This window comes from Molossus molossus, unplaced genomic scaffold (assembly GCF_014108415.1).
Source record: "Molossus molossus isolate mMolMol1 unplaced genomic scaffold, mMolMol1.p scaffold_m16_p_14, whole genome shotgun sequence".
In the NCBI taxonomy this organism is placed as follows: Eukaryota; Metazoa; Chordata; class Mammalia; order Chiroptera; family Molossidae; genus Molossus; species Molossus molossus.
The window spans coordinates 36,563,308-36,588,928 of record NW_023425349.1 but is presented as its reverse complement, the minus strand read 5'-3'; the positions used below and the strand labels follow the sequence as shown (position 1 = coordinate 36,588,928).

General features: G+C 41.0%; 1 protein-coding gene across 1 annotated transcript in view; it reads right to left on the bottom strand.

The window, feature by feature from the left end:
- The window catches only part of DDX58 (DExD/H-box helicase 58), a 45,282-nt gene extending 22,090 nt beyond the window's left edge, over positions 1-23,192 (bottom strand). The window contains exons 1-8 of the mRNA XM_036261522.1: positions 22,993-23,192; positions 13,774-13,908; positions 7,018-7,199; positions 5,657-5,804; positions 4,528-4,647; positions 3,613-3,714; positions 3,049-3,202; positions 1,583-1,841 (exon numbers count right to left, since the gene is read on the bottom strand). Of these exons, the coding sequence (XP_036117415.1) occupies positions 1,583-1,841; positions 3,049-3,202; positions 3,613-3,714; positions 4,528-4,647; positions 5,657-5,804; positions 7,018-7,199; positions 13,774-13,908; positions 22,993-23,098 (1,206 nt within the window). The 5' untranslated portion in view covers positions 23,099-23,192. The remainder of the gene's footprint in view (positions 1-1,582; positions 1,842-3,048; positions 3,203-3,612; positions 3,715-4,527; positions 4,648-5,656; positions 5,805-7,017; positions 7,200-13,773; positions 13,909-22,992) is intronic.
- Between the last annotated feature and the right edge of the window lie 2,429 nt (positions 23,193-25,621).

The following is a 25,621-nucleotide window of genomic DNA, read 5'->3' as shown; positions in this document are numbered from 1 at the left end:
CACTTCCATTCTGGACTGTGTATTCTTGGACAAGCATCTTCCACTCTCTGTAAAGCTAGGTTAATAGCTATTTTAAATGGTAGCTGTGTGGCCCTGGCCGGTTTGGCTCAGCAGTTAGAGTGTCGTCCTGCAGTCTAGAGAGACCCGGGTTCAGTTCTCGCTAAGGGCACATGCCTCGGTTGCGGTTTGTCCCCGACCCTGGTTGGGTCTTGTGGTGACAACCGCTTGATGTGTCCCTTTCACGTGGATGTTTCTCTCTCTCTCTCTCTCTTCCTCTCTCTTCCTCCCACTCTATCTGAACAATAAATAGAAAAATGTCCTCGAATGAGGATAAAAAATAAATAAATAAATAAAATGGTAGCTGTGTGAATTTAGTAAGATAATATTTATAAATAATTTAGGTTAACAGTCACCTAATATTTGTTTCTTCCTCCAATATCCTCTCAATAAATATTGAATAATTGACTCATTACTAAGGAATCTAGTTAACTACCAATTTTTGTTTCTAAAATAAAAGGGTGTAAGAAATGTGATTGCTACTGAACTTTTTCTATGGGCACCATACTGAATTTCTTCTATCCTGTTTCCTAAACAGGTCATAGGGCTAGAGAACTTTACACAAATGTGAGACTAGTATACTATAAATTCATAATTTCCAACTTCATTTGAGCCCTCAACATGACCAATCAATTCTTCTGTGTATTAGTTCTCTCTCTCCCACTTCAAATCCTCTCTGTGCACCTTCCATTCCCTTCCTGATTATTCTCTGCAAACCATCTATCTACCTCCGCTACATTCAAGAGAACAGAGGAGCTATATGCCAATTTCCTTACCCTTCCTGCTCCCATCTAAGAACTACTCTCTGTCTTGACTCTTCTCACCCCCTCCCCTCTGATGACACCAAAAATAACAAAAATGGTTATCCACCTGGTCTCCTGTACCAATCCATCTACCTGCCTGTGCATCCCAAACATCTGGTCTCTCCTGGCATCTTGTTCTATCAATCAATCATTCACTCTCTCCTGCTATTCACTATTTCACACTCTACACTCAAGTGATATTAAAAAACTTCAAGATTATTGAGCACACTATGTTCTTTCATCCCTCTGCACCTCTGGACACACAGTAGCCTTTACTGAAAACCACCCAGCTATCTACCTTGCAAACTCTTGTTAGTTTTTTTCCTAACCTAACTTCAGTTAGGTCTTGCCTTACTTCATAGCACACTGAGGAGCTCTTTCATTTCTGTTCTGATTGCACCATGTACTCATCTCCATAGTGAGCCGTCGATAAATTATGACATAATTCTTACATATTTGGCTCCCCATGAAACTTCAGCTGCTTTAAAGCAAGGACTATGTCTTTCAATATTTGTATCCCCAGTGCTTTGCACAGTGCACAGAGGCACTTGATACATACTTGTCAAGTGGATACATGAATGAATGAATCAAGTTTAATCAATGAGTTATACAGTCTGGACTTAGGACCTGAGAAGGGTATCCTCACTGTGGCATAAGAGTAAGTCAATAGGATTTAGGAAGGCCTTAGCTCTTCCAAGGAGTCCATCTGACTTTGCAGATACCTGGGGCAGTGGATCTGAAGATCCTCCAAGTTTCTGATCTAGATAATGAAACATGATCACATTGTAAGGATGGAGTTTATTGGTGTTGTGGCATTCATCAAATATCATCAAAGTAAAGACAGACAGTGACGGAATAGTTCCATTTCTAAGGCTGTTCACAAGAATCTGTGGTGTTAAAATGATGATGTCATTGTTCTCAACAATATGTTCCACTGAGATATTCTCAAATGTTGCTCCAGAAATGCCTGCAATTTTGTACCTGGAAAATGACAGAAACTGCCTATTACCAACCACAGTGTGAATAAGAAACACAAAGATATGAAACACTAGATCAGAACATTAATTAATCAATTCTCCCTAAGTCTAAAAGGAGACAAGTTTTGCCCGGCCGGTGTGGCTTTAGGTCACAGGTTCGATTTCTAGTCAGGTCCCAGATTGTGGGCTGGATCCCCAGTAGCAGGTGTGCAGGAGGCAGCCAAACTATATTTCTTTCTCTCTCTCTCAAATCAGTAAAAACATCCTGGCCTATGTGGCTCAGTGGTTGAGCATCAATCCCTGCACCAAGAAGTCGCCGGTTCGATTCCCGGTCAGGGCACATACTCAGACTGCGGGCCGATCCCCAGTGAGGGGTGTGCAGCAGGGAGCCCATTGATGTTCTCTTTCATCAATGTTTCTATCTCTCTCTCCCCCTCTCCCTTCTTCTCTCTCTAAAATCAATAAAAAAAGATAGTTTTAAAAAAATAAAGTAACTATTTCAAAATAAATAAATAGATAAAATAAAATAAATAAAAGCCTAAAATAAAATAAATAAAAGGCTTACACATAGTGAGTGATCAATAAATGCAAGCTAGTTAAAATTTCTAGGAGTACATAATAATACTTTCAAGCCACTAAGAAAGAAAATAGTACTTAAAGAGTAATAGTAAATAAATCATGGAATCTTTAGAAAGTTAAATGTGCCAGTTAAGTGTAAAACTTATCTCTTAAGTCATGTACTTATTCTGCAAGAGCTAAACAAAGGAGTTTAAGATTTCATGTATAGCTAACAAAAAAGACTTGAATCCCATAGGAATTACATCTAGATTATATAAAAGCTGAATCTACTATACATTTTTTTTTATCCTCACCCAAGGACATTTTTCCATTTTTTGTTTAGACAGAGTGGGAGGGAGAGAGAGGAAGAGAGAGAGAGAGAAACATCGATGTGAAAGGGACACATTGAGTGGCTGCCACCCGCACGACCAACCAGGGCCGGGGACAAACTGCAACCGAGGTACATGCCCTTAGCGGGAACCAAACCCGGGTCTCTCTGGACCGCAGGCTGACGCTCTAACCGCTGAGCCAAACCGGCCAGGGCTCTACTATACATTTTTTGAATCATGGTTTTTCAAAAACAGAACAAAGCATAAAGCACAACAATTACATAAAGCTAGAGAAAAAGAAGTTGGAACAACTGTTACACTTACCCATGTCTTTCGAAATATTTTAAAAACACTGATTTTTGCTGTTCATATACTGGGAGTTGATTAGAAAAAAATACAACCTTTCCCTTTTGTCCTTGTGGAAACTTTTGAAGATGATTTTCACATATAAGAAGTGCAACAAAGGTTTTTCCACAACCTTTAACATATAAAGAAAAAGAAAATATGTAACTAATATCATGGTAAAATATTTCTGTGGAAGGGTAACTATCTTTGTCTCTCCTAAAACCACGGGGTGAACTAGGAAATTGGGAATGTGGATGGGTTAACAACAGCAGAATTTATACCATGACTAAAAAATATAAAGCTACTTCCTAGGTAATATGTACTCAAACAGTAGGGGCCTAAAGTAAGCTAAAAGATGGCATTTTTCTTTCCCCTGTGTTCTTTAAAATACCTTGAGACTATATTAATGAATAGGATGGTTTTCTCAAAAGACAAATGGAACAAGAAAAAAACAAAAACGTGCCCATTTCATCCCAGTACTCAGTAAAGAGGAAAAAAGGAAAGCAGAGAAACAAACCATATAAGTACTGACAATCAACTTACCAGTTGGAGCACATATTATTGTATTTTTTCCTTTTAAAGCAGGAAAAGCGAGCTCTAGTTGGTAATTTCTTGGCTTCATTGGGCTGTGAGTATGAGACACTTCTGAAACACAAAAGGACCAACATTACCAAACAGCTTCTGCTCTGAGGAATCAAGGCAATAGCTAACTATTGTCAGGAATTCTGACTCCAGCCCGAAGGGCCTCATGTAAGAAAGTTCAGAATCCTTGTGTTTTGTTAACCATTCCAGCTTCTCCATTGGTTTGAGGTACAGAATTCTCCCTCAATGACAAAGTACTGATGGCAAGAAATAAAATAAAATAAATTAAAATCAAATCAAATCAATGAATGGCTTAATACAGAGCAAGACAGATGCCCAGCGGTTAAAGGAAATGCTACATGGACCAGAACAGCAAGAAATCCCTCCAAGATCTTTGAAAAACACTAAACTGTCAATACTGAATTCCCAGAGCAATCTCTTATTGAAGAGCAGTCATGCTTTGTCATTCTGCAGACTCTCACACGCTATTTTCTCAGAACTACGTAGTAGTATTTCTTTAGAAAGCAGGGTTGGTCTTTTAATCCTGCCTATGAAAGCAGGATTTCATAGACACTGAGTTTCTGAAAGGACTATTTTTATTTTCAGTGTAGACACGCCTATACTTTCTTAGTGACAAAGAAGGCAAAAAAAAAAAAAAAGAAGATGGAAGAGGAAGAAGCTCACAATTGGTATGGAAGGGAGAGAATGGCACTCCTAATTATGGAAAGAAGTAGTTATTGTAATGTAAATTCTCTTTTCTGTATTACATTCCTTTAAATACTTTTTCATGAGGCTGTGACTTTTGGTACTAAGAACGTGTCCCCACAAAAAATACTTGAAGACCACAATTATGGAAAAGGAAAAACTGCTGGGTACCTGAAGGTGGACATGCATTCTGACTGAGATTCTGGCATTCTTGTTCTTCCTTGTAGAAAATCTGTATGTCAGAAGTTCCCATTTCTTCATCCTCAAAGTCCTTCATTTCCTCTTTTACACCTTTATGAGACCAAAAAAACATCCAGTCACGATGGCAGAAAGCCTTACAATGAGGTCATAATACTAAAAATTTAAACTTCCATCGAGATTTCTCACAAACACCACTGTCACCTTTTAAAACAATTAAAAGAATCTTTTTGAGTTTGCTATCTCAGTTTGGAGTTTGAATTTCAATGTCATTTTGGACTTTATTATTCAAAGTGTGGAACACTGACTAGCATTTTCTGGAAGGTGTTAGAAATGCAGACTCTTGAACCTCTACAGAATCAGAATCCTAATTTGGACAAGAGTCCCAGGTGGTTCACATGTACTCTAGAGAAGAGAAGCTTGAGTTAGCAGATATTCATGTCTTCCATTCCTGGCCTGACCCAAGAAATCAGATGTGTATTTACACAATTTCTGGAACAAACTGTGACCTAAAGAAGCCTAGGAAAAGCTAAGGCCAGAAATTCTGAGGGTTTATCAAACTCAGCCATTAAAACAATGCTCGGAGGTTAGCTTCAGGAAGCCAAATGATGGCTCGGATACTTAATCACAACAGATTCTTTTTTTCAGTCCTGTTCTGGTTCAGTTCCAGATGGCTTCCAGGCAGAGAACCAAGCAATGTCTATCATTAGTCTACTGTGATAAGGCGGTGAGTCCAGTTTGAATCTTTTTAATTCTAGAATTTTCAAGCTTTTTCTCTGATCATCTAAACCCAGACAGTGAGCTCAAACAATGCCTTCCCCAGATCCTTTGGGCCTGATGGGCTAGTTCTGGATGAGAACAGTTTGTCCTGGTCCATACTTAGAGGTTATATACAAACAAACTACTTCTGTAGGCAAGTAGTCACTTGCTTTCCAGAATTCAGTTTTGTGCTGCTCTCTCATTAGAGACATAGCCATGGGTACTAGAGGGGAAAGAGCCTCTGACTGGTAGGAATGAAGGAAGCCCTAAGCAGAATTCTGAGGAAGGCAGTGCATGTTTTCAGACCCTCCCACCCTTCAGAACTCTTCTTTGAAAACCCTACCTTTCTCTATGATCCACAGTTCACTGAAGTTGCTCTCTTCTCTCTCCAAAGCAAGTTTCAAAGTTTTGGGCCAGTTCTCCTTGTCTGATCGGACAAGGCAATCAACTATTTTCTCTGCACCTGCCATAGGCCCCTTGTTGGAACAAACCTGAGCAAAACAAGTGCAGTTGATTGATCAATTATGTCAAAGTTTTCCTTTTATGAGTTTTTACTAAAGAAATACCAATGCAAGTGCTATGTGATTTAAAGTCATTTTGTACTATCGTTTAGTAGGTCTTATTCGAGACCATCTTTGTCCCATCCCATACAGTCTTTTAAGATACCCTTTCCTTCCCCCTTGTCCTCTACATGTTATATCACTATGTCAAGCCAAGCATTCTCACCTCCTCGAGATCTTATATCCAATCACCATCAGCAATATTAGAAAAACAATCCATTTAACAGCTATTCAAAATATGGCTATATTGACATAAAGAGATATTTGGAAGGATATAACCAAATATTAACAAATGTTTTTTTCAAGATAGTGAGACTTACATGACTTTTATAATTAATCATAACTACAATTTATTGAACACTTATTATTATGTGCCAGGCATATGTAAGCATTTACATATTATCTCATTTAATCTTTATAAAAATATAGTAATAAGGTACTATTATTATTTCCATTTTATACATGAATAAACAGAGGATTAGAGAAACTAAGTAACTTGCCTAAGATCATACCACTAGTAAGTGGTTGAGCTAGGATTCTAAGAAAATGTATTTGTGTCCAGAGTCTGAACACTTAACCACTAGATTATATGGCTTTTTTCTTTTTTATTTGCTATTACTGTTTGATTTTATTTAAATTTGCATACAACATTATTTACAAAGTAATAGAAATAATTTTAACTGAAAATAGGGCAAACCTGCCCAGCTGGTGTGGCTCAGGGGTTGAGCATCAACTCATGCACCAGGAGGTCACCGTTCGATTCCGGGTCAAAGCACATAACCAGGTTGTGGTCCAAATCCCCAGTGGGGGACATTAGGAGGTGGCCAATCGATGTTCTCTCTCATCAATGTTTCTGTCTCTCTCTCCCTCTTCCTTTCTCTCTCACTTAAATCAATAAAGGAAAAAAGTTGAAAAAATAAAGTTAAAAAAGTTTTTAAAAGAAAATAGGGCAAACCTGAAAAAAACTTGTGACATAAAAATCACTCAGTTCACAATTAAACGTACTATTCTAGGTAATTATACCTTAGATTTGAAGACTTTTGTAGATTTCAGTGATCTTTCTTAGTTCTAAAACAGTAAAGAAAACATTTTCCACGTTCAAATTATTTCCCTCAGGTTCAGAATTTTATTTTAATTAAATTACCTGTCTAATTTCTTCACATTCCTGATTAATTAAACAGTCAGCTATTGCAGGAAGGATATCATTTGGATTAATTCTAGTTTTAAATTCTGGTTGCAAACGCCTTAAAAGCAATCTATACTCCTCCAACTTTTCAATTTTTTGGAAATCCCAACTTTCAATGGCTTCATAAAGTCCAGAATAACCTGAAAAAAGAAGAAAAAGAGAGAGAATTAGGGGCTTTTATGAGACCAATTAAAAATACTTTGATATTATTAATATCATAGGAATCATGTCTGAATATATAGTGAGAGAACTAAAAAATATCTGTAAATCACCTTAGTTATTAATGATCTTTCAAAAAGAAAACTCAATATTCATTTTAGGTTCCCAACATTTTAGGTCCTCTAACAATATTTATCATCTCCTAGGAGAAAGAACTTAAGAATAAATGTCTCAGCAGTTGGAGCGTTGGCCTGTGGACCAGAGAGTCCTGGGTTCGGTTCCCGCTAGGGGCATGTACCAAAAAAAAAAAAAAAGGACATGTGCCCTGGCCGGTTTGGCTCAGCGGTCAGAGCGTCCACCTGAGGTCCGGAGAGACCGGGTTCGGTTCCCGCTAAGGGCATGTACCTTGGTTGCAGTTTGTCCCCGGCCCTGGTTGGTCGCGCGGGTGGCAGCCACTCAATGTGTCCCTTTCACATCGATGTTTCCCTCTCTCTCTCTTCCTCTCTCTCCCTCCCACTCTGTCTGTACAAAAAACGAAAAAATGTCCTCGGGTGAGGATAAAAAAAAAAAAAAGAATAAATGTGAAGCCTTTCTTACACTTGATCTTAGTATAAAATCTTCCTTCCAAAGGGCATCCATGGACTTCACCTACAACCCCTGATTTATCTTTCAATGAGTCAAACCATCATGTTAAGTATTTTGTCAGTCCAAAGTAGTAAAAAAGGCAAAAACAAATATAAATCATAATTCCAGCCCCTCAGGAGCTTACCTTCTGTATTATTCCAAAAAAAGAAAACTAAGTATAATGAGAAATTTGAGGTGAAAAAAACATTATTTCCAACTGTAATAATCCAAGAATGTGTCACACTATGGTTCTCTATCAGAATTACCAGCCTTGTCTAACTTTAAGGCCCACAACCTTTTCATTAGGATATAAACAGCACAGCAACAAAATGAACACATGTAAACCCATTCACAACGTAACTAGAATATTCCAGTATGTTTGTGGATGTGTGCCTCCTTCCCCCCACCCTTCTATCTTCCTGCAGATACACTCCTATCCTGTATTTGATGTATCACTCTCTTGGTTTTGTTGAATAGTTGTATGACATATGTTTGATTCTCTAAACAATATATGTTTTGTATAGCATGCTTGGAACTTTATAATTATATTCTACTAAATGGAATTTTCTCTGACTTTTTAATTTTTTTATCCTCACCCAAGGACATTTTTGCATCTATCTTCAGATAGAGCAGGAGGGAGAGAGGGGGGAAGAGAAAGAGAGAAACATCGATGTGAGAGAGACACATCAAGTGGTCACCACCCACACGACCCCAACCAGGGGCAGGGACAAACCACAATCGAGGCATGTGCCCTTAACAGGAACTGAACCCGGGAATCTGATCCACGGGCCGAAGCTCTAATCGCTGAGCCAAACTGGCCAGGACTTCTCTGACTTTTAAAAAAGATTACTATTACATTTCTAAGCTTTACCTGTGCTGTCATCTAGAGTTTTTTTTGTTTGTTTGTTTGTTTTTTAATTTATGTATATATTTTTGTTACAGATATTTCTCCTTTTCCCCCCACTGATTCATCCCTCCCCATCACTCCCCACCCTGTCCCCAGCTTTGTTGTCCATGACCTTTGTTCATGCATACATGCATATAAGTTCTGCGGTTTGTCTCTCCCCCACCACCCCCTGTTCTGGGGATTGTCAGTCTGTACCCCACTTCCACATCTCTGGGACTACCCCATTCCTCAGACTGTTATGTTAATTATATTCCACAAATAAGTGAGATCATATGATACTTGTCTTTCTCTGTTTGGCTTGTTTCGCTTAGGAAAATACCTTCCAGGTCCCTCCATGTCATCTCAAAGGATACGAGATCTTTCTTTCTTACAGCTGCATAACACTCCATTGTGCATATGTACCACAGCTTTTTTATCCATTCTTCTACCAATGGATATTTGGGCTGTTTCCAGATCTTAACTACTGTAAATAGTGCTACTACGAACATGAGGGTACATGTATTCTTTCTGATTGGTGTTTCAGGCTTCTTAGGGTTTATTCCTAGAAGTGGGATCACTGGATCAAATGGCAGTTCAATTTTTAATTTTTTGAGGTAACATCATATGTTTTCCATAGTGACTGCACCAGTCTGCATTCCCACCAGCAGTGTACTAGAGTCCCCTTTTCTCCACACTCTTGCCAACATTTGTTGTTTGATGATTCGGTGATGGCGGCCTTTCTGACAGGTGTGAGGTGATACCTCATTGTTGTTTTAATTTGCATCTCTCTGATGCTTAGTGATGTTGAGCATTTCTTCATATGTCTCTTGGCCATTTGTATGTCCTGTTTGGAGGTGTCTGTTTAGTTCCTCTGCCCATTTTTAATTGGGTTGTTGGTCTTCCTTTTGTTGAGTTGTATGAGCACTCTATATATATTGGAAATTAACCTCTTATCTGATATATCATTGGAAAATATGCTCTCTCATACAGTGGGTTCCCTTTCCATTTGGTGGTTGTTTCTTTTGCTGTGCAGAAGCTTTTGAGTTTGATGTAGTCCCATGTGTTCATTTTCTCCTGTTTCTGTTGCCTTAGGTGATGTATCAGTGAAAATTCTGCTTCGTATGATGTCTGAAATTTTGTTGCCTACATTTTCTTCTAGGAATTTTATGGATTCATAAGTCACAGTTAAGTCTTTTATCCATTTTGAGTTTATTTTTGTGTATGGTGTAAGTTGATGATATAGTTTCATTTTTTTGCATGTAGCTGTCCAATTTTCCCAACACCATTTATTAAACAGGCTGTCCTTACTCCACTGTATGCTCTTGACACCTTTGTCAAATATTAATTAAGCATATTGTCTTGGGTCCATTTCTGGGTTCTCTGTTCTGAACTGGTCTATATGCCTGTTCTTGTGACAGTACCAGGCTGTTTTGAATACAGTGGCTTTGTAGTATAACCTGAAATCTGATAATGTGATCCCTCCAACTTTGTTCTTCTTTTTCAAGATTGCTGTGGCTATTCAAGGTCTTTTTTTGTTCCATATGAACTTTTGAAGTATTTGTTCTAGTTCTGTGAAGTATGTCATTGGTATTTTGATGGGGATTGCATTGAATCCATAGATTGCTTTGGGTAGTATGTACATTTTAATGATGTTAACTCTTCCAATCCATGAACAAAGTATGTGCTTCCACTTTTTTAAATCTTTCTCTATTACTTTTTTCAATGACCTGTAGTTTTCTGTGAATAGGTCCTTTATTTCTTTGGTTAAGTTTATTCCTAGGTACCTTAATTTTTTTTGCTGCGATGGTAAATGGCATTGTTTTTTTAGTTTCTCTTTTGGTGAGTTAATCATTGGTGTATAAGAATGCCATCAATTTCTTGACGTTAATTTTGTATCCTGCTACTTTGCCAAATTCATTTATTAAGTTTAGTAGACTTTTGATGGAGTCTCTGGGGTTTTCTACGTATAGTATCATGTCATCAGCAAATAATGACAGTTTCACTTCCTCCTTTCCAATTTGGATCCCTTTTATTTTTCCTTCCTGTCTGACTGCTGTGGCTAAGACTTCCAATACTATGTTAAATAAGAGTGGCAAAAGTGGGCATCCTTGCCTTGTTCCTGTTCTTAAGGGAAATGCTTTCAATTTTTGCCCATTGAGTATGATGTTAGCTGTAGGTCTTTCATATATGACCTTTATTATGTCGAGATATGATCCCTCTATTCCCACATTGCTGAGCATTTTTATCAGAAATGGGTGCTGTATTTTGTCAAATGCTTTTTCAGCATCTATTGATATGATCATATGATTGTTATCTTTCATTTTGTTTATGTGGTGTATCACATTCATTGATTTGCAAATATTGTACCAGTCTTGCATCCCTGGGATGAATCCCACTTGGTCATGGCGAATAATTTTTTTGATGTATTGCTGGATTTGATTTGCTAGTATTTTGTTCTGGTTTTTGGCATCTATGTTCATCAGGGATATTGGCCTGTAGTTTTCTTTCTTTGTAGTGTCTTTTTCTGGTTTTGGAATTAGAATTATACTGGCCTCATAAAACGAGTTTGGAAGTCTTCCTTCTTCTTGAATTTTTTTTGAATAGTTTGAGGAGAATGGGTATTAGTTCTTTGAATGTTCGGTAAAATTCCCCGTGAAGCTGCCCGGGCCTGGGCTTTTGTTTGCTGGAAGAGTCTTGATTACATCTTCAATTTCTTTTGTTGTTATTGGTCTGTTCATGTTTTCTGTCTTTTCCCGGTTCAGTTTTGGAGACTATGTGTTTCTAGAAATTTGTCCATTTTGCTTAGATTGTCAAATTTGTTTCCATATAATTGTTCATAATATTTCTTAGTAATCCATTGTATTTCTGTGGTGTCAGTTATAATTTCTCCTCTTTCATTTATGATTTTGTGTATTTGGGTTCTCTCTCTTTGTTTCTTGGTGAGTCTAGCTAAGGGTCCATCAATCTTGTTTATCTTTTCAAGGAGCCAGCTCTTTGTTTCATTGATGCTTTGAATTGCTTTTTTGGTCTCCATGTCATTTATTTCTGCTCTGATCTTTACTATTTCCTTACTTCTACTTGCTCTGGGGTTTTCTTTTTGTTTGCTTTCTAGTTCTTTAAGTTGTGAGGTTAGATAGTCTGTCAGAAATTTTTCTTGCTTCTTGAGATAGTCCTGTAGTGCTATGAACTTCCCTCTCAGAACTGCTTTCGCTGCACCCCATAGATTTTGTGTTGTTGTGCATTCATTTTCATCGGTTTCTAGGAAGGTTTTAATGTCTTCCTTGATTTCCATGGTAACCCATTCATTGTTCAATAACATGCTATTTAGCCTCCATGTTTTCAAATATCTTTGCATGTTCTTGTTGCAATTGATTTCTAGTTTCATGCCATTGTGATCTGAGAAGATGCTTGAAAATGTCCTGTCCTGATGTTTTTCTGTGCTTTTTTCCGAGGATTTGTCTTTATTTTATTTTATTTTATTTTTTTTATCCTCACGCGAGGACATTTTTCCATTTTTTGTTCAGGTAGAGTGGGAGGGAGAGAGAGGAACAGAGAGAGAGAGAAACATCGATGTGAAAGGAACACATCGAGTGGCTGCCACCCGCACAACCGACCAGGGCCGGGGACAAACTGCAACCGAGGTACGTGCCCTTAGCGGGAACCGAACCCGGGTCTCTCAGGACCGCAGGTCGACGCTCCAACCGCTGAACCAAACTGGCCAGGGCGGATTTGTCTTTATTTTAGTTGTAATTCCCATTTGGTCTTGGGAGATCGTCTGTGTAACTTCTATTCACTCCGCCTCCATTTTCACATCCTCTAAGCCTATCTTGTGCGCAGCTGGGTCGCACAGGCCTTTCTGGTGCCCCCTGCACCCTGCAGGTCCTGCAGGTAACTGGATTGCACAGTCCCTTTGGGGACCCAGCTCTATGCCTATGTTATGGGCTGCTGTGTTGCACAGGCCTCTCTGGTGCTTCAGCACCCCACGGGCCCCGTGGGTAACTAGATCGCGCAGTCCCTGCTGGGTCGCACACGCCCCTCTGGTGCCCCCCAGGCGGGCAGCTGGATCGTATCAGTCTCTCTCAGGCTCCGACTTCCCATTGCACTTGTGAGCTACTGGACCACACAGGCCTCTGTGGAACCCCAGGTCCCGCCACTTGTGGCTGGGGAGTGCTGCTGCCCCGTGGAACTCAACTCCTGCTCAGCTTTTGCTGTAGATTTGGGGGATGGTTCTCAGCTGCTGATCTGTGCTTCTGTTGCCTAGGGATGGATGTCTTCTCCCCAGCTTCTGTTGCTGGGGGTATATCTCAACTCTGATGGGGCTGCTACTGTGGGGTATGGTGCTGGGCTCCTGGCTATCCTTGGCTTCCAGGACCAGCACCTTGGGAGCTTCACTACTGTGCACCAGTCTGTGTTGACCCAGAATGTCCACTGGTCCGATGGTTCCAGGTGCGCTGGTGGGCTCAGGTTGCTGGGCCCTAGCCGCTCCCACTGCCGCCTCCCAGGGAAGACCTGGGATCTTCCAAAATGGTGGGACCTCCCCGAGGTACAAGGAGAAGCGCCCTGAAGGGCCGCTTACCGGGGTAGACAGCTGCTCCGTCCACAGCACAGGAACCTTCTGCTCCACGGCTCTGCACTGCTCGGGTTTGGTTGTCCACCTTCACATCCACTCACACTCTCTCATACACTCACTCACTCTCTCACATACTCACCCTCCCTCTGGTCCTACCCACTGCCATCTTCAATCACATGATAACTTTTGTTACTATCATAAATGATATTTCTATTTGCTTACAGTGAGTGAAAATGCAACTACCTTATATATTGATCTTCTATTCAATACACTTGCTAAACTCTCCCATTAGTTACAATACTCTGTAGATGCCTTTGGATGTTTCAGGTAGACAGTTATATTATCTGCCTGAATATAGTCTTTACATTGCTTCAGATTAAAAGACATGAACTATATGTGGATATCTCAAAATGAATAGCATTCTGAAACAGTCAGGTAATAAACTCTGATCTGTGATTAAAAAGAATAAACTAACCTGCATGGGTAAGAGCATCCAAAAAGCCACGGAACCAGCCTTCCTCCTGGAGCTTCAATAGGTGCTTGAGAAAAAGTGAGGCAGCCTCCATCACGCCCTTGTTATTTTTCTCAGCCTGAATATACTGCACCTCATCTACAAACAGAAGCAAGAGTGACTCATCAAACTGTAGAACCAGTAATCATTGTGTTATCGGTGGGGTGCCCTCTGCATCCCCATGTTACCAGTGGAAGTGGACTTGTGATGTCTCAAGGAAAGGAATTTCCTGAAACTTGCATGGGAGAATGAGTGATCTTTATTTCTGTAGAATTAAACCCCTGGGTTTCCAATGTCCCACTTACCTCCATCCTGCCATGGAAAAAGTCCAATCTTGTCTTCAGCAGGCTAGAATTAAGGCCACTGCCCAGAGTCTCCACTTCATATTAAAGCACAGTCCAGTCCAGCATCTAGCTAGCTTAGCTTGTGTTACCAGGTTCAGCCCATTGCATGTGGGGTCCACATGGCCAAGGGCCATGCAGCTGCTTAAGGCCACATGGTGGGCAAGTGTGGGTCATGAAGCAAAAGAGTGAAAGAGCAGGCAAAGAGCACAAGAGAGAAGTAACTCTTTGTCTGGGTCTTATAACCAGGAACTTAACCAAATAATCCTTTAAGATTTCATGCACTTGCAGTGGCTTAACCCCCCGCCCCAGCCAATTATCTTTTTCCCAGATTAGACTGACAGGCAAGCACCTCCCCTACATCACCCTACTTCACTGCACCTGTGCCTAGCTCCTCCTTTGTTTGATCCCTTCCCCCAGTGATCTGCAGGGAATGGACCAGTGGTTCCCTGGGGAGCGTGAAATTATAGCTTCCTGGTGAAGCTGCCCAGATGACTATGCTTATAGTGTCTGGCCTCCCCTTTGCTCTCTTCCTACTATTAATATTAATAACTAGCTAATTATGACAATAACAATTAGAAGAAAAACCTAAACAAGGCTGTCAAACCTTCTCAAGTGGAGGTGAAAACTGTAACAAATCACAGCAATAGAAGGAACTGTAGGAAGGCAGCAAATTCTCTGCCCATTCTTCACCAACTCACCCTCCCATCCTCTCCGAAAATTCTACTAGTTTGATATGGAAGTCTAGGAGCCACACTCTAGGACAGTCCTAAAGAAAAGGAGTTTCTTGGCTCCCAGTCAAGATGGCAGAATAGGTGAACACTGTGATCACCTAAACTACAGAACAGCCGTCACTGAGAATCACCTGAAGTATAGCTGAAGAAAAGTCCTATAACCAAGAATGTACAGAAGAAGTCATGTTAGACAGTTGAAAAATAAAAAAAATGATTAAAAACAAAAGAAGTTTCTTAAAGATGTTTGAAAAAGTCTCCCACAAGGGAGAAGTCATGGTAGACACTAGATTAGATGGAGGAACTAAGGCTCCCTCCAACATTTTGATAGTCTCTTGTTCAAAGGTCTGAATTAACTGCAGGACTAAGAGTCTGAGGATAGGGCCCATTAGTAACAATTACAGTGGACTCAGCAAGCAGACTTAGAAATAAACAGAGATGTTTTCATGGTCCTTTTTCCAGGCTCTTGCTAAGGCAGTAGGCAATATGGCAGAAAAGAGGAGCTAAAAAGAAATACAGTGAGACGAGGTAGCAGAAATCTATCCAAAAACATGCAGGTTGTACAATGACTCCATGTCTGCAGTGGTAACTAAACTGCTGCCTTCATCTAATATTTGGTATTTTCCGCTTTTCTACCGCTGTCAATGTAAATTCTAAGGGAGTAAACCAGACGTCTGGATGGTCAACTACTGTATTCTCAGAGATTAGAAGAGAACATAACAAACTAACAGACACTCAACAAAGGTATGCTGAATGAAAGAAAGGAATGCCTTCCTTCTCTGTCTTGGCAACAGTAAAATTAACCTTTTAAAGTGTAAAATTCATGGTTTTTAAGAGTTGTGAAACTATCATAGTGTAAGGAGCTTCTGGCACAACTTCAAGCATGCCAACATTCACATCATAGGAGTGCCAGAAGGAGAAGAGAGAGAACAAGAAATTGAAAACCTATTTGAAACAATAATGACAGAACAATTCCTTACCTTGATGAAGGAAACAGACATACAAGTCCAGGAAGCACAGAGAGTCCCAAACAAGATGAACCCGAAGAGGTCTACACCAAGACACATCATCATCAAAATGCCAAAGATTATATACAAAGAGAGAATCTTAAAAGCAGCAAGAGAAAAGCAGTTTATAACTTACAAAGGAGCTCCCATAGACTGTCAGCTGATTTCTCAAAAGAAACTTTGCAGGCCAGAAAGGAGTGGCAAGAGATATTCAAGGTGATGAAAAGCAGTGACCTACAGCCAAGATTACACTACCCCTGCAAAGCTATCATTTAGAATCAATGGACATATCGATTTTCCCAGACAAGAAAAAGCTAAAGGAGTTCATCACCACCAAACCAGTATTATATGAAATGCTGACGGGTCTTCCTGAAGGAGAAGAAGAACAAAAATATGAACACTAAAATGGCAATTAATACATATTTATCAATAATTGAATCTACAAACAAAATGAGCAAGGAGAACAGAAACAGACTCCTGGATACAGAGAACTTTTTGTTGCTTGCCAGATGGGAGAAGGCTGGGGGGATGTGTGAAAAAGATGAAGGAATTAAGAAGTACAAATTGGTTGTTAGACTGATGAACCTCAAAGGGAAGTGGGGAGGGAGGGCGGGATGAGATAAACCAAAGAATTTATATGCATATATGCATAACCAATGGACAGCGACAATAGTGTGGGGAAAGCAGGAGGGGGGTGGGATAGGGAGGAGGGGGTCAATGGGTAAAAAAAGGGGGGGACATCTGTAATACATTCAATAATAAAGATGAGTTAAAAATAATAAAGTGTAAAATTCATGGTTTTTATTTTATTTAAAATTTTTTTTCTTTATTCATTTTAGAGAGAGAGAAAGGAAGGGGGAAGAGAGAGAGAAACATCAATGAGAGAACATCGATTGGCTGCCTCCTGCATGCCCCCTACTGGGGATCAGGCCCACAACCTGGGCACGTGCCCTGACCAGGAATGGAACCAGTGACTTCTTGGCACATGGGTCGACGCTCAACCTGAGCCACCCGGCCGGGCAAATTCATGGATTTTATGAGTTGTGAAACTATCATAATCTAATTTTAGTACATTTTCATTAAGGTACGAAGAAATCTTAGACTCGTTAGCAGGCACTCCCTATTTACTCTCCCCTTAGCCTCAAGCAACTGATACTCTATTTAAGTCTCTAGGGATTTGCCTGTTTTGGACATTTCGGATGAATGGTATCATACAATATGTAGGCTTTGTGACTGGGGTTTTTCACTTAGCATACTGTTTTCAAGGCTCATCCGTGTATAGCACGTGTGCCCTCTTCAGCTTCCCAGAGCAGACTTTCTTGATCTCTTTTCTGAGCTTTCTCTTTACATGCCTCTGACTAGAGCACTGACACTGCACAGTATATAGTCATTGTCTGAGGGTCTGTCTTCTCTCTTAGACTATAACCATGGACAAATTGTAATCATCTGTGTCTTCATCTTTGTATTCTAATCATCAACCAAGTGCCTGGAATGTGTCCAGAAGATATGACTGAAGGAATGGATAAATACTCAGAATTTTGCACCCCCAGTGCCCCTCTAGCATACAGGGTAGCCTTTGACTCCAAAGGGATACTGCAAAATAATCTGTAGCCCAGTCTACCTTAAAACATCATGGATAACCTAAGTAAAGCCCTACAGATCCCCAGTGACCATGCAAGCTCTCCAGAAGAAACAGGTCTTCAGTGTTCCTTTTCCAATGTCAACACATGAAGAGAAGATTATAGTAAAAGAGATACAAGAAACTGCTAATGTAATTCAAACATATTGGTGTTATTTGTGTGTGTGTACATGGGAATGTATGAGCATAAGGATATGGATAAGCTCCCACTGCCTTCTGATTTTTTTAAATTTATTGATTAAGCCCGGCCACTGGGGCTCAGTGTTTGAGCATCAACCCATGCACTAAGAGGTCCCAGTTCGATTCCTGGTCAGAGTACATGCCCAGGTTGTGGGCCCGATCCCCAGTTGGGGGCATGCAGGAGGCGGCCAATCGATGTTCTCTCTCATTAATGTTTCTATCTCTCTCTCCCTCTCCCTTCCTCTCTCTCTAAAAAAAAAAAAAAAAATCAAGCCCTGGCCGGTTTGGCTCAGCAGTTGGAGCATCGGCCTGCAGACCAGAGTCCCAGGTTTGGTTCCCACTATGGGCACGTACCAAAAAAAAAATCAATAAAGAAAAAATATTATTGATTGATTTTTCGAGAGAGAGACTGAGGGATGGAGAGAGAAACATCAATTTGTTGTTCCACTTATCTATGCATTCATTGGTTGATTCTTTTTTCTTTAATCCTCACCCAAGGATATTTTTCCATTTATCTTCAGATAGAGTGGGAGGGGGGAGAGAAAGAGAAACATCAATGTTGGCTGCATCCTGCACGGGGATTGAATCACAACCGAGATATGTGCCCTTGACCAGAATTAAATCCAAGACTCTTTGGTCCGCAGGCCAACACAAATCACTCAGCCAAACCGGCCAGGGCCATTGGTTGACTCTTATATGTGCCCTGACCAGGCATGGAACCCACAACCTTGGCGTATCAGGACTACGCTCCAGCCAACTGAGCTACCTGCCAGGGTCCACTGCCTTCTAATGAGAGAAAAAAAAAAAAAAAAGAGGCAGAAAGTGTACATCCAGCCATAGCACTCATTAGCATTTCCACTGTCTGACTGAATCCTGACATAGAATATACCTGTCACAATTAAGGTTAAACAATAGAATCCAGAGCTCCCAAAGCAGGCAAGAAAAATATAGGAGATACAGAAACATTATCAATCTAATAGAAAACAGAAAAAGATGGGGGAAAAGAAAAAAGTTTATGAATCCATGTGTACACAATAAAGTATAAAGAAATGAACAGTAAAGATATACACCAACTAAATGATAAATGTTGCCTTTGGTGAGGGACTTGAAATAAAACCTCTGTGGTACCTTTAACATTCAAAAAGAAGATAATATTATACATAGTGTTCTTCAGCTTGCTTTTTTAAACTTACCTTTTAGTTATTTTTATTGTGGTTGTGTTATAACTATCAATTAAAACTAAGATATGTATTAAAAACTATCCCACCTATGTGCTCCCACAGCATAACATGGTTTTCCATCAAAGCACTTACCACACTTATCTATTGTTTAGTTACCTGCCTTCACATATGCACTCTAATCTCAATCAGGGCAGGGACCATTTCCTCTTTAATATGTTTTTATAGATTTTTTAGAGAGAAAAGAAGGGAGAGATGGAAACATGAATGTGAGAGAGAAACATTGATCAGCTGCCTCCTGCATGCTCCCTATGGGGGATCGAGCCCACAACCCAGGCATGTGCCCGGACTGGGAATCGAACCAGGACCTCTCAGTCCATGGGATGATGCTCAATCCACTGAGCCACACCAGTCCGGCATGGCAGGGATCATTTCTATCACCACTAATTCCTTAGTCCTTACATGATGCTTCCTATTAGATAATGTGTGCAGTAATATGGGTAAATTATCTCCAATGCTAGCATAAGGCCTGACACATGTACTGTTTGTTTACTGAATCAATACATGAGTGGATGAAAGAATGGAATTCACAACAGTTTGTTAGTGTTTCACTCATTCCAGGGAATTCTTTTTTTTTTTTTTCCCAAATCTTTATTGTTGGATGTAAAATGTATTACAGATGTTCCACATTTTTCCCCCATTGACCCCCTCCTCCCCGCTCCCGCCCCCCTCCCACCTTTTCCCACATTATTGTCTGTGTCCATTGGTTATGCATATAAGTTCTTTGGTTTATTTCTTCCCACCCCCCCCCACCCCAACCCCTTTCCCTTTGAGGTTTGTCAGTCTAGCAATGAATTTGTGCTTCTTAATCCCTTCACCTTTTTCACCCATTCCCCCAACCTCCTTCCCAACTGGCAACCAACAAAATGTTCTCTGTATCTATGAGAATGTTTCTGTTCTTCCTGTTCATTTTGTTTGTAGATTCCATTGTTGATAGATATGTATTCATTGCCATTTTGTTTGTTCATACATTTTATCTTTTTCTTCAAAAAGACCCTTCATCATTTCATATAATAACGGTTTGGTGGTGATGAACTCCTTTAACTTTTTCTTGTCTGGGAAAGTTTTTGTATGTCCATCGATTCTAAATGACAGCTTTGCAGGATAGAGTAATTTTGGTTGTAGGTTCTTGGTTTTCATCACTCTGAATAATTCTTGCCACTCCCTTCTGGCCTGCAAAGTTTCTTTTGAGAAATCAGCTGACAGCCTAATGGGTACTCCCTTGTAGGTAACTAGCTGCCTTTCTCTTGCTGCTTTTAATATTCTCTCTTTGTCTTGAACCTTTTGCATTTTGATGATGATGTGTCTTGGTGTGTGCCTCTTGGGGTTCATCTTGTTTGGGACTCTCTGTGCTTCCTGGACTTGTATGTCTGTTTCCTTCACCAAGTTAGGAAAGTTTTCTGCCATTATTGTTTCAAACAGCTTTTCGATTTCTTGTTCTCTCTCTTCTCCTTCGGGCACCCCCAAGATGCGAATGTTGGCACGCTTGAAGTTATCCCAGAGGCTCCTTACTCTATCCTCATTTTTTTGGATTCTTTTTTCTTTTTGCTGTTCTGATTGGGGATTTTTTGCTTCCTTATATTCCAAATTGATGGTTTGCTCCTTGGATCTACATACTCTATTATTGAAGCTGTGTAAATTATTCTTTATTTCAGTTAATGCCTCCTTTAATTCTAACTGTGTATCCATGATTTCTAACTGGTACTTTTTTATGCTCTTGAGGCCCTCCCTAAGTTCACTGAGGTTCTCACTAAGTTCATTGAGCATCCTTATAAGCAGTATTTTGAACTCAGTATCTGTTAGGTTGCTGATCTCCCTTTCGCTTAGTTCTTTTATTGGGGTTTTGTTCTGTTCTTTCATTTGGGACCCGTTTCTTTGTATCCTCATTTTGGCTGCCTCCCTGTGTTTGTTTCTGTGTATTACTTAATGAGAGGTATGGGGCTCGCTGAGACCCGGTGCTGCTCGTTTGAAAGAATTTAGAAAAAACCTGAAGCAGGATCCAAGACCGGCCAATCCTATGGTTAAGCAAGTGACAACAGCTTGAAAGTTGTGTGGGGCGGGGCGGGGCCTCAGGGAGTCAGCAGGGCGTGGCTACCAGTGTGAGCCAGGTTGCTGGAGTCCCAGATATGGCTTCTGTCTGCTGCCCCTGAGAAGGGCTCACCAAAGGAACAAAGGCCTCTGACAGCACGTTTGTCCCCAAGGAAGCCCCCTCTCCAGCGCTCGCTCCAGTGCCAAACAGCTCAGTTCTTCCCTGTATGTCTCTGGTGCCCCTCGAGCTGCCTCCCCTCCAAGCTTAGAGGGAGACAGTCCGATAAGTCCGTGCACCGGCCCTTTAGGGAGCTGTCTGGGGCTCCAGCCGCTTCAGCTTCCCTGAGCCTCTGTTCCCGCTGGTTTTTCCAGCCAGAAGTTATGGGGACTTCTCTTCCTGGCACTGGAACCCTGAACCGGGCACCTGGTGTGGGACGGGGACCCCTCAGTCCTCAGGAAGGACCTTCCCAGCCGCGAGATCCTCCTGATTTTTATCCACCACGCTTGGGTGTGGGACCAGCCCGTCTCGCCGCTGCGCGCTCCGCTGCCGCTGCGCCGCCGCCACCGCCCCCCTCGCGCCGCCGCCCGTCCTACCGGTCTGGATGTAGCTGTTTTTTTTTTCCTTAGTTCCGTAGTTGTACGACTTCCATTCAGCTTGATTTCAGGCGGTTTTGAATGATGGTTGTTCTTTAGTTTAGTTGTAACTTTGATGTGGTTGTGGGAGGACGCGATACCGCGTTTACCTATGCCACCATCTTGACCGGAAGTCCCATTCCAGGGAATTCTAAAAGAATGTCTTGCACAGGCTTACAGTCTTCAGGGGCAGAAGCTACTCTGATAATTAGGATGTTTTGTTGTGACTTCACTCTGAGCACAACTAGAAAGTAGAGGTTGACTGTTGGTGGTATTCTCTTACTCCTCACTCCACAGCCTGTGGTCAGTTTTGCAGAACAATCAGTAGAGAAGTTACCTGGCTGCTTTAATGCAATTTCCAAAAACTGCCTTATCAGGAAATATATTTAGGCACTTGTCTGAAAAGGAATCGCCAGATCCACTCTCGCAATTCCCTCCAGGTACCGCCTCCCTTCTCCAAAGTTTGCATTCACATCCAGCACAAAGCATTTCAATATAAATGTACAAAATGGACCTGGCCAGTTTTTGACTCAACGGTTAGAGCGCCTGCCCTCGGACTATAGAGTCCCGGGTTCAGTTCCGGGGCTAAAGGCATGTAGGGTTGCAGTTTGTCCTGGCCTCGGTTGGGGTCCTGTGGGTGGCAACCAGTCCATGTGTCTCTCTCACTTCGATGTTTCTCTCTCTCTTTCTCCCTCTCTCCCTCCTCTCTCTCCCTCCCACTCTATCTGAAGATAAATGCAAAAATGTCCTCGGGTGAGGATAAAAACAAAAACAAAAAACAAATGGCCATTATCCATCATCAGTGTCTCGAAAGCAGGATGGAAACGCCTGAATTAAAGCCTAAAGCCACTCAGTCCAAGTCTTGCTCCTCTCAAGTTCCCAGTTATTTGGAAGTGAATGGCAGATAAGCATGGACTTCCTTGCAGCTCTGATGGTGTTTCAAATCATTTGCGTATATCTATTCTTACCTGTGTCCCACCCCTAAAACCTTGGACTGTAAAGTATTTTAAGGCAGGGCCTGTATCTTATTTCTGAACCTCTGATGTCAGCACAAAACTGAACACACAGCAGACGTAACTATTACTAGAGATCAACGAAATGGACAGCGACTTGTTTATTCAGCTTTGAATCTATCTAAATACATGTGCACGGTTAAGCAAGTCGTTTCACCTCGCTGGGACTCAGTTTCCCCACCCGGGCCCCCAAGGTCACTCTCAAACCCCGACAATCTCTAGTCTAAAATGCTGTGGGGATCTCGCCATAAAGCCGGCGTTCCTAGCAGGCTACCCGTGTTGATTAAAAGAATGGGTAAAAAGGGAAAACAAGTCAAGCACTGTTCTCCTGCCCCAAGGAGGTCGGGGGAGGGCGCCCCTGCGGACCACTCACCGTCCTTAAACCAGGGGGCCATGTAGCTCAGGACGTAGGTGGGGTCCAGAATCTTGGTGATACAGTCGCGGAAGGCGAGCAGATTCTGCCGGTCCTCGGCCGTCATGTTCGCCGCTCAGCTGCCCGAAGGGCCGCCTCACCTGCAGCGAGCCGGCAGAGTTCCCACGACACGCTCCCAGCGCCGATGGGCAGAGCTGCGGGAGAATCGAAACTGCAACTGGCGGACGGAGGGCAGGGCTCCCACAGGGACAGCCTCCCCGCCCCGGCCCCTCGCAGTCCGCTTCCTCTCGGCTCCCTGATCTTCCCACCAGAGGCGCTCGCGGATCCAGCGGGACCGAATGGGACCCCTGGGAATAGCTTTTTTAAATTTCCATTTTATCTTTTTTGTTTGTTTGTTTGGCTTGTATAGCGGTGAAGTTTAGATTCAATAAAGTGCACAGATTTGAAGTGTACAATTCTGTTTTGAAAAATGTATATAGTGGTACCACATTCCCTGGGTTGTGTGGGTCCCAGGGTAAGTGTATGTTTAACTTGACATGAAACTGCCACCTGTTTTCTCAAGTGGCCTTACCATCTGCATTCCCGCCTGTAGTGTAAGGGAGTTCTGCTAGATACACATTCAGTAAGCATACACAGTAGTCTGTTTGTTTGTTTGCTATCTTGGTTGGTGTGAAATGGTATATTGTTGTGGTTTTAATTTTAATTCCTTAATGATGATATTGGGCACATTTGCATGTACTTATTGGCCTCTTCTATATGGCATATGTGTGAAGCATTTGCTCTGATCTTTTGGCCCACTGAGTGGTTTTTGTTTGTATTATGGATTTACAAATTTTATTTATTTATTCTGGATACCAGCCTACTATCAAATATATGTATCCCAAATGTCTTCTCCCTGTGATTTACCATTTCCTTTTCTGAAAGGTGTTTGAGAAAAAGTTTATTTTGATGAAATCTAATTATCTGTTTTTTGTGTCCTCTAATAAATCTTTGCCTACTCCTAGGTCATTAAGGTATTTTGCCCGGCCGGTGTGGCTCAGTGGTTAAGTGTGGACCCATGCACCAAGAGGTTGTCAGTTCAATTCCTGGTCAGGGCACATGCCCAGGTTGTGGGCCTGATCCCCAGTGGGGGGCATGTAGGAGGCAGCCAATCAATGTTCTCGCTCATTGATGTTTCTTTCTCTCTCCCTCTCCCTTCCTCTCTCTCTAAAAATCAATAAAGAAAAAAACGTTTTTGAAAGGTATTCTTTGTTTTCTTCTAGAGTCTTTGTGTTTTTAGCTTCGACATTTGGGTCTATGATAATCTCAAATTAATTTTGTTGTGGTGTGAGGTAGGAATCTGTTTCATTTTTCCACACTTCTAGTTGTTCCAGCACAATGTGTTTCATTTGTTGAAAAATGTCCTTCTCTCATTGAATATCCTTGGCACTTTGTAAAAAAAAAAAAAAATCAATTGACTGTATGTGTGCAGGTCTATTTTTAACTCTAATCAGTTTTGTCTATTTGCTGATACTGCTTTATTCTTCTTTGTAAAGATTATCTTGGCTATTCCAGGATTTTGTATTTCAATATGCTGTAAGAATCTATTTGTCAATCTCCCTACCCCCTTCACACACACACACACACACACACACACACACACACACAGGTGATCAGGGATTTTGATCAGGGCTGCATTGAATCTATAGATACTTGGGGAGAATTGACATCTTAACAATATTGAGTTCTAATCCATAAATTTATTTGTTTTCTTTAATTTCCTTCAGTAGTTTTTTACACTTTTAAGAGTACGGCCTTATCCTGGCAGGTGTGGCTCAGTTGGTTGGAGTGTCATCCCGTATACCAAAAGGTGGCGGTTCAATTCCTCCTGGTCAGGGCACATACCCAGTTTTCAGTTCTCCCTGATTTGGGCAAGCGAGGCAGGCAACTAATGATGTCGATGTCTCTCTCTCTCTCTGTCTCTCTCTCCCTCCCTCCCTTCTGCTTTCTAAAATAAAAAATATATAAGTTTGCATTAAAAAAAAAAAGAGTACAAGTCTTACCTGTTAATTTTATCTTAAATATTTTGTTTTTTGATGCTGTTCTAAATGGCATTGTTCCTAAACTTTCATTTTCAAACTGTTTGTTGTTTTTTTACCTTGTTCTATGCAACACTGCTAAATTCACTATTGGGCCTAGGAACTGTCCTGTAGATTCTTTAAATTTTCCTAGGTAAATAATCATGTCATTTGTGAATACATGGTTTTACTTCTTCCTTTTCAAACTTTATGCCTTGTATTTTGTTTCCTTATTACACCAACTTATGACCTCCAATAACAAGTTGAATGAAAGTGGTGAGGGTTGACACACTTACCTTATTACTAATCTCAGCAGGGAAACTATCGAAGTTTCACTTTAATTATAACGTTGGCTGTAGGTTTTTTTAGATGCCTTTTTATCAGATTGATGCTCTTCTCTTTTATTCCCGATTTGCTCAGATTTTATCATGAATGGGTGTTGAATTTTCCAAATGTTTTTTTCTGCATTAATTGAGGTGATCATATATTGTTAACTGAATTTCACTGATTAAATTTTTTTTTTTTTATCCTCACCCGAGGACATTTTTCCATTTTTTGTACAGACAGAGTGG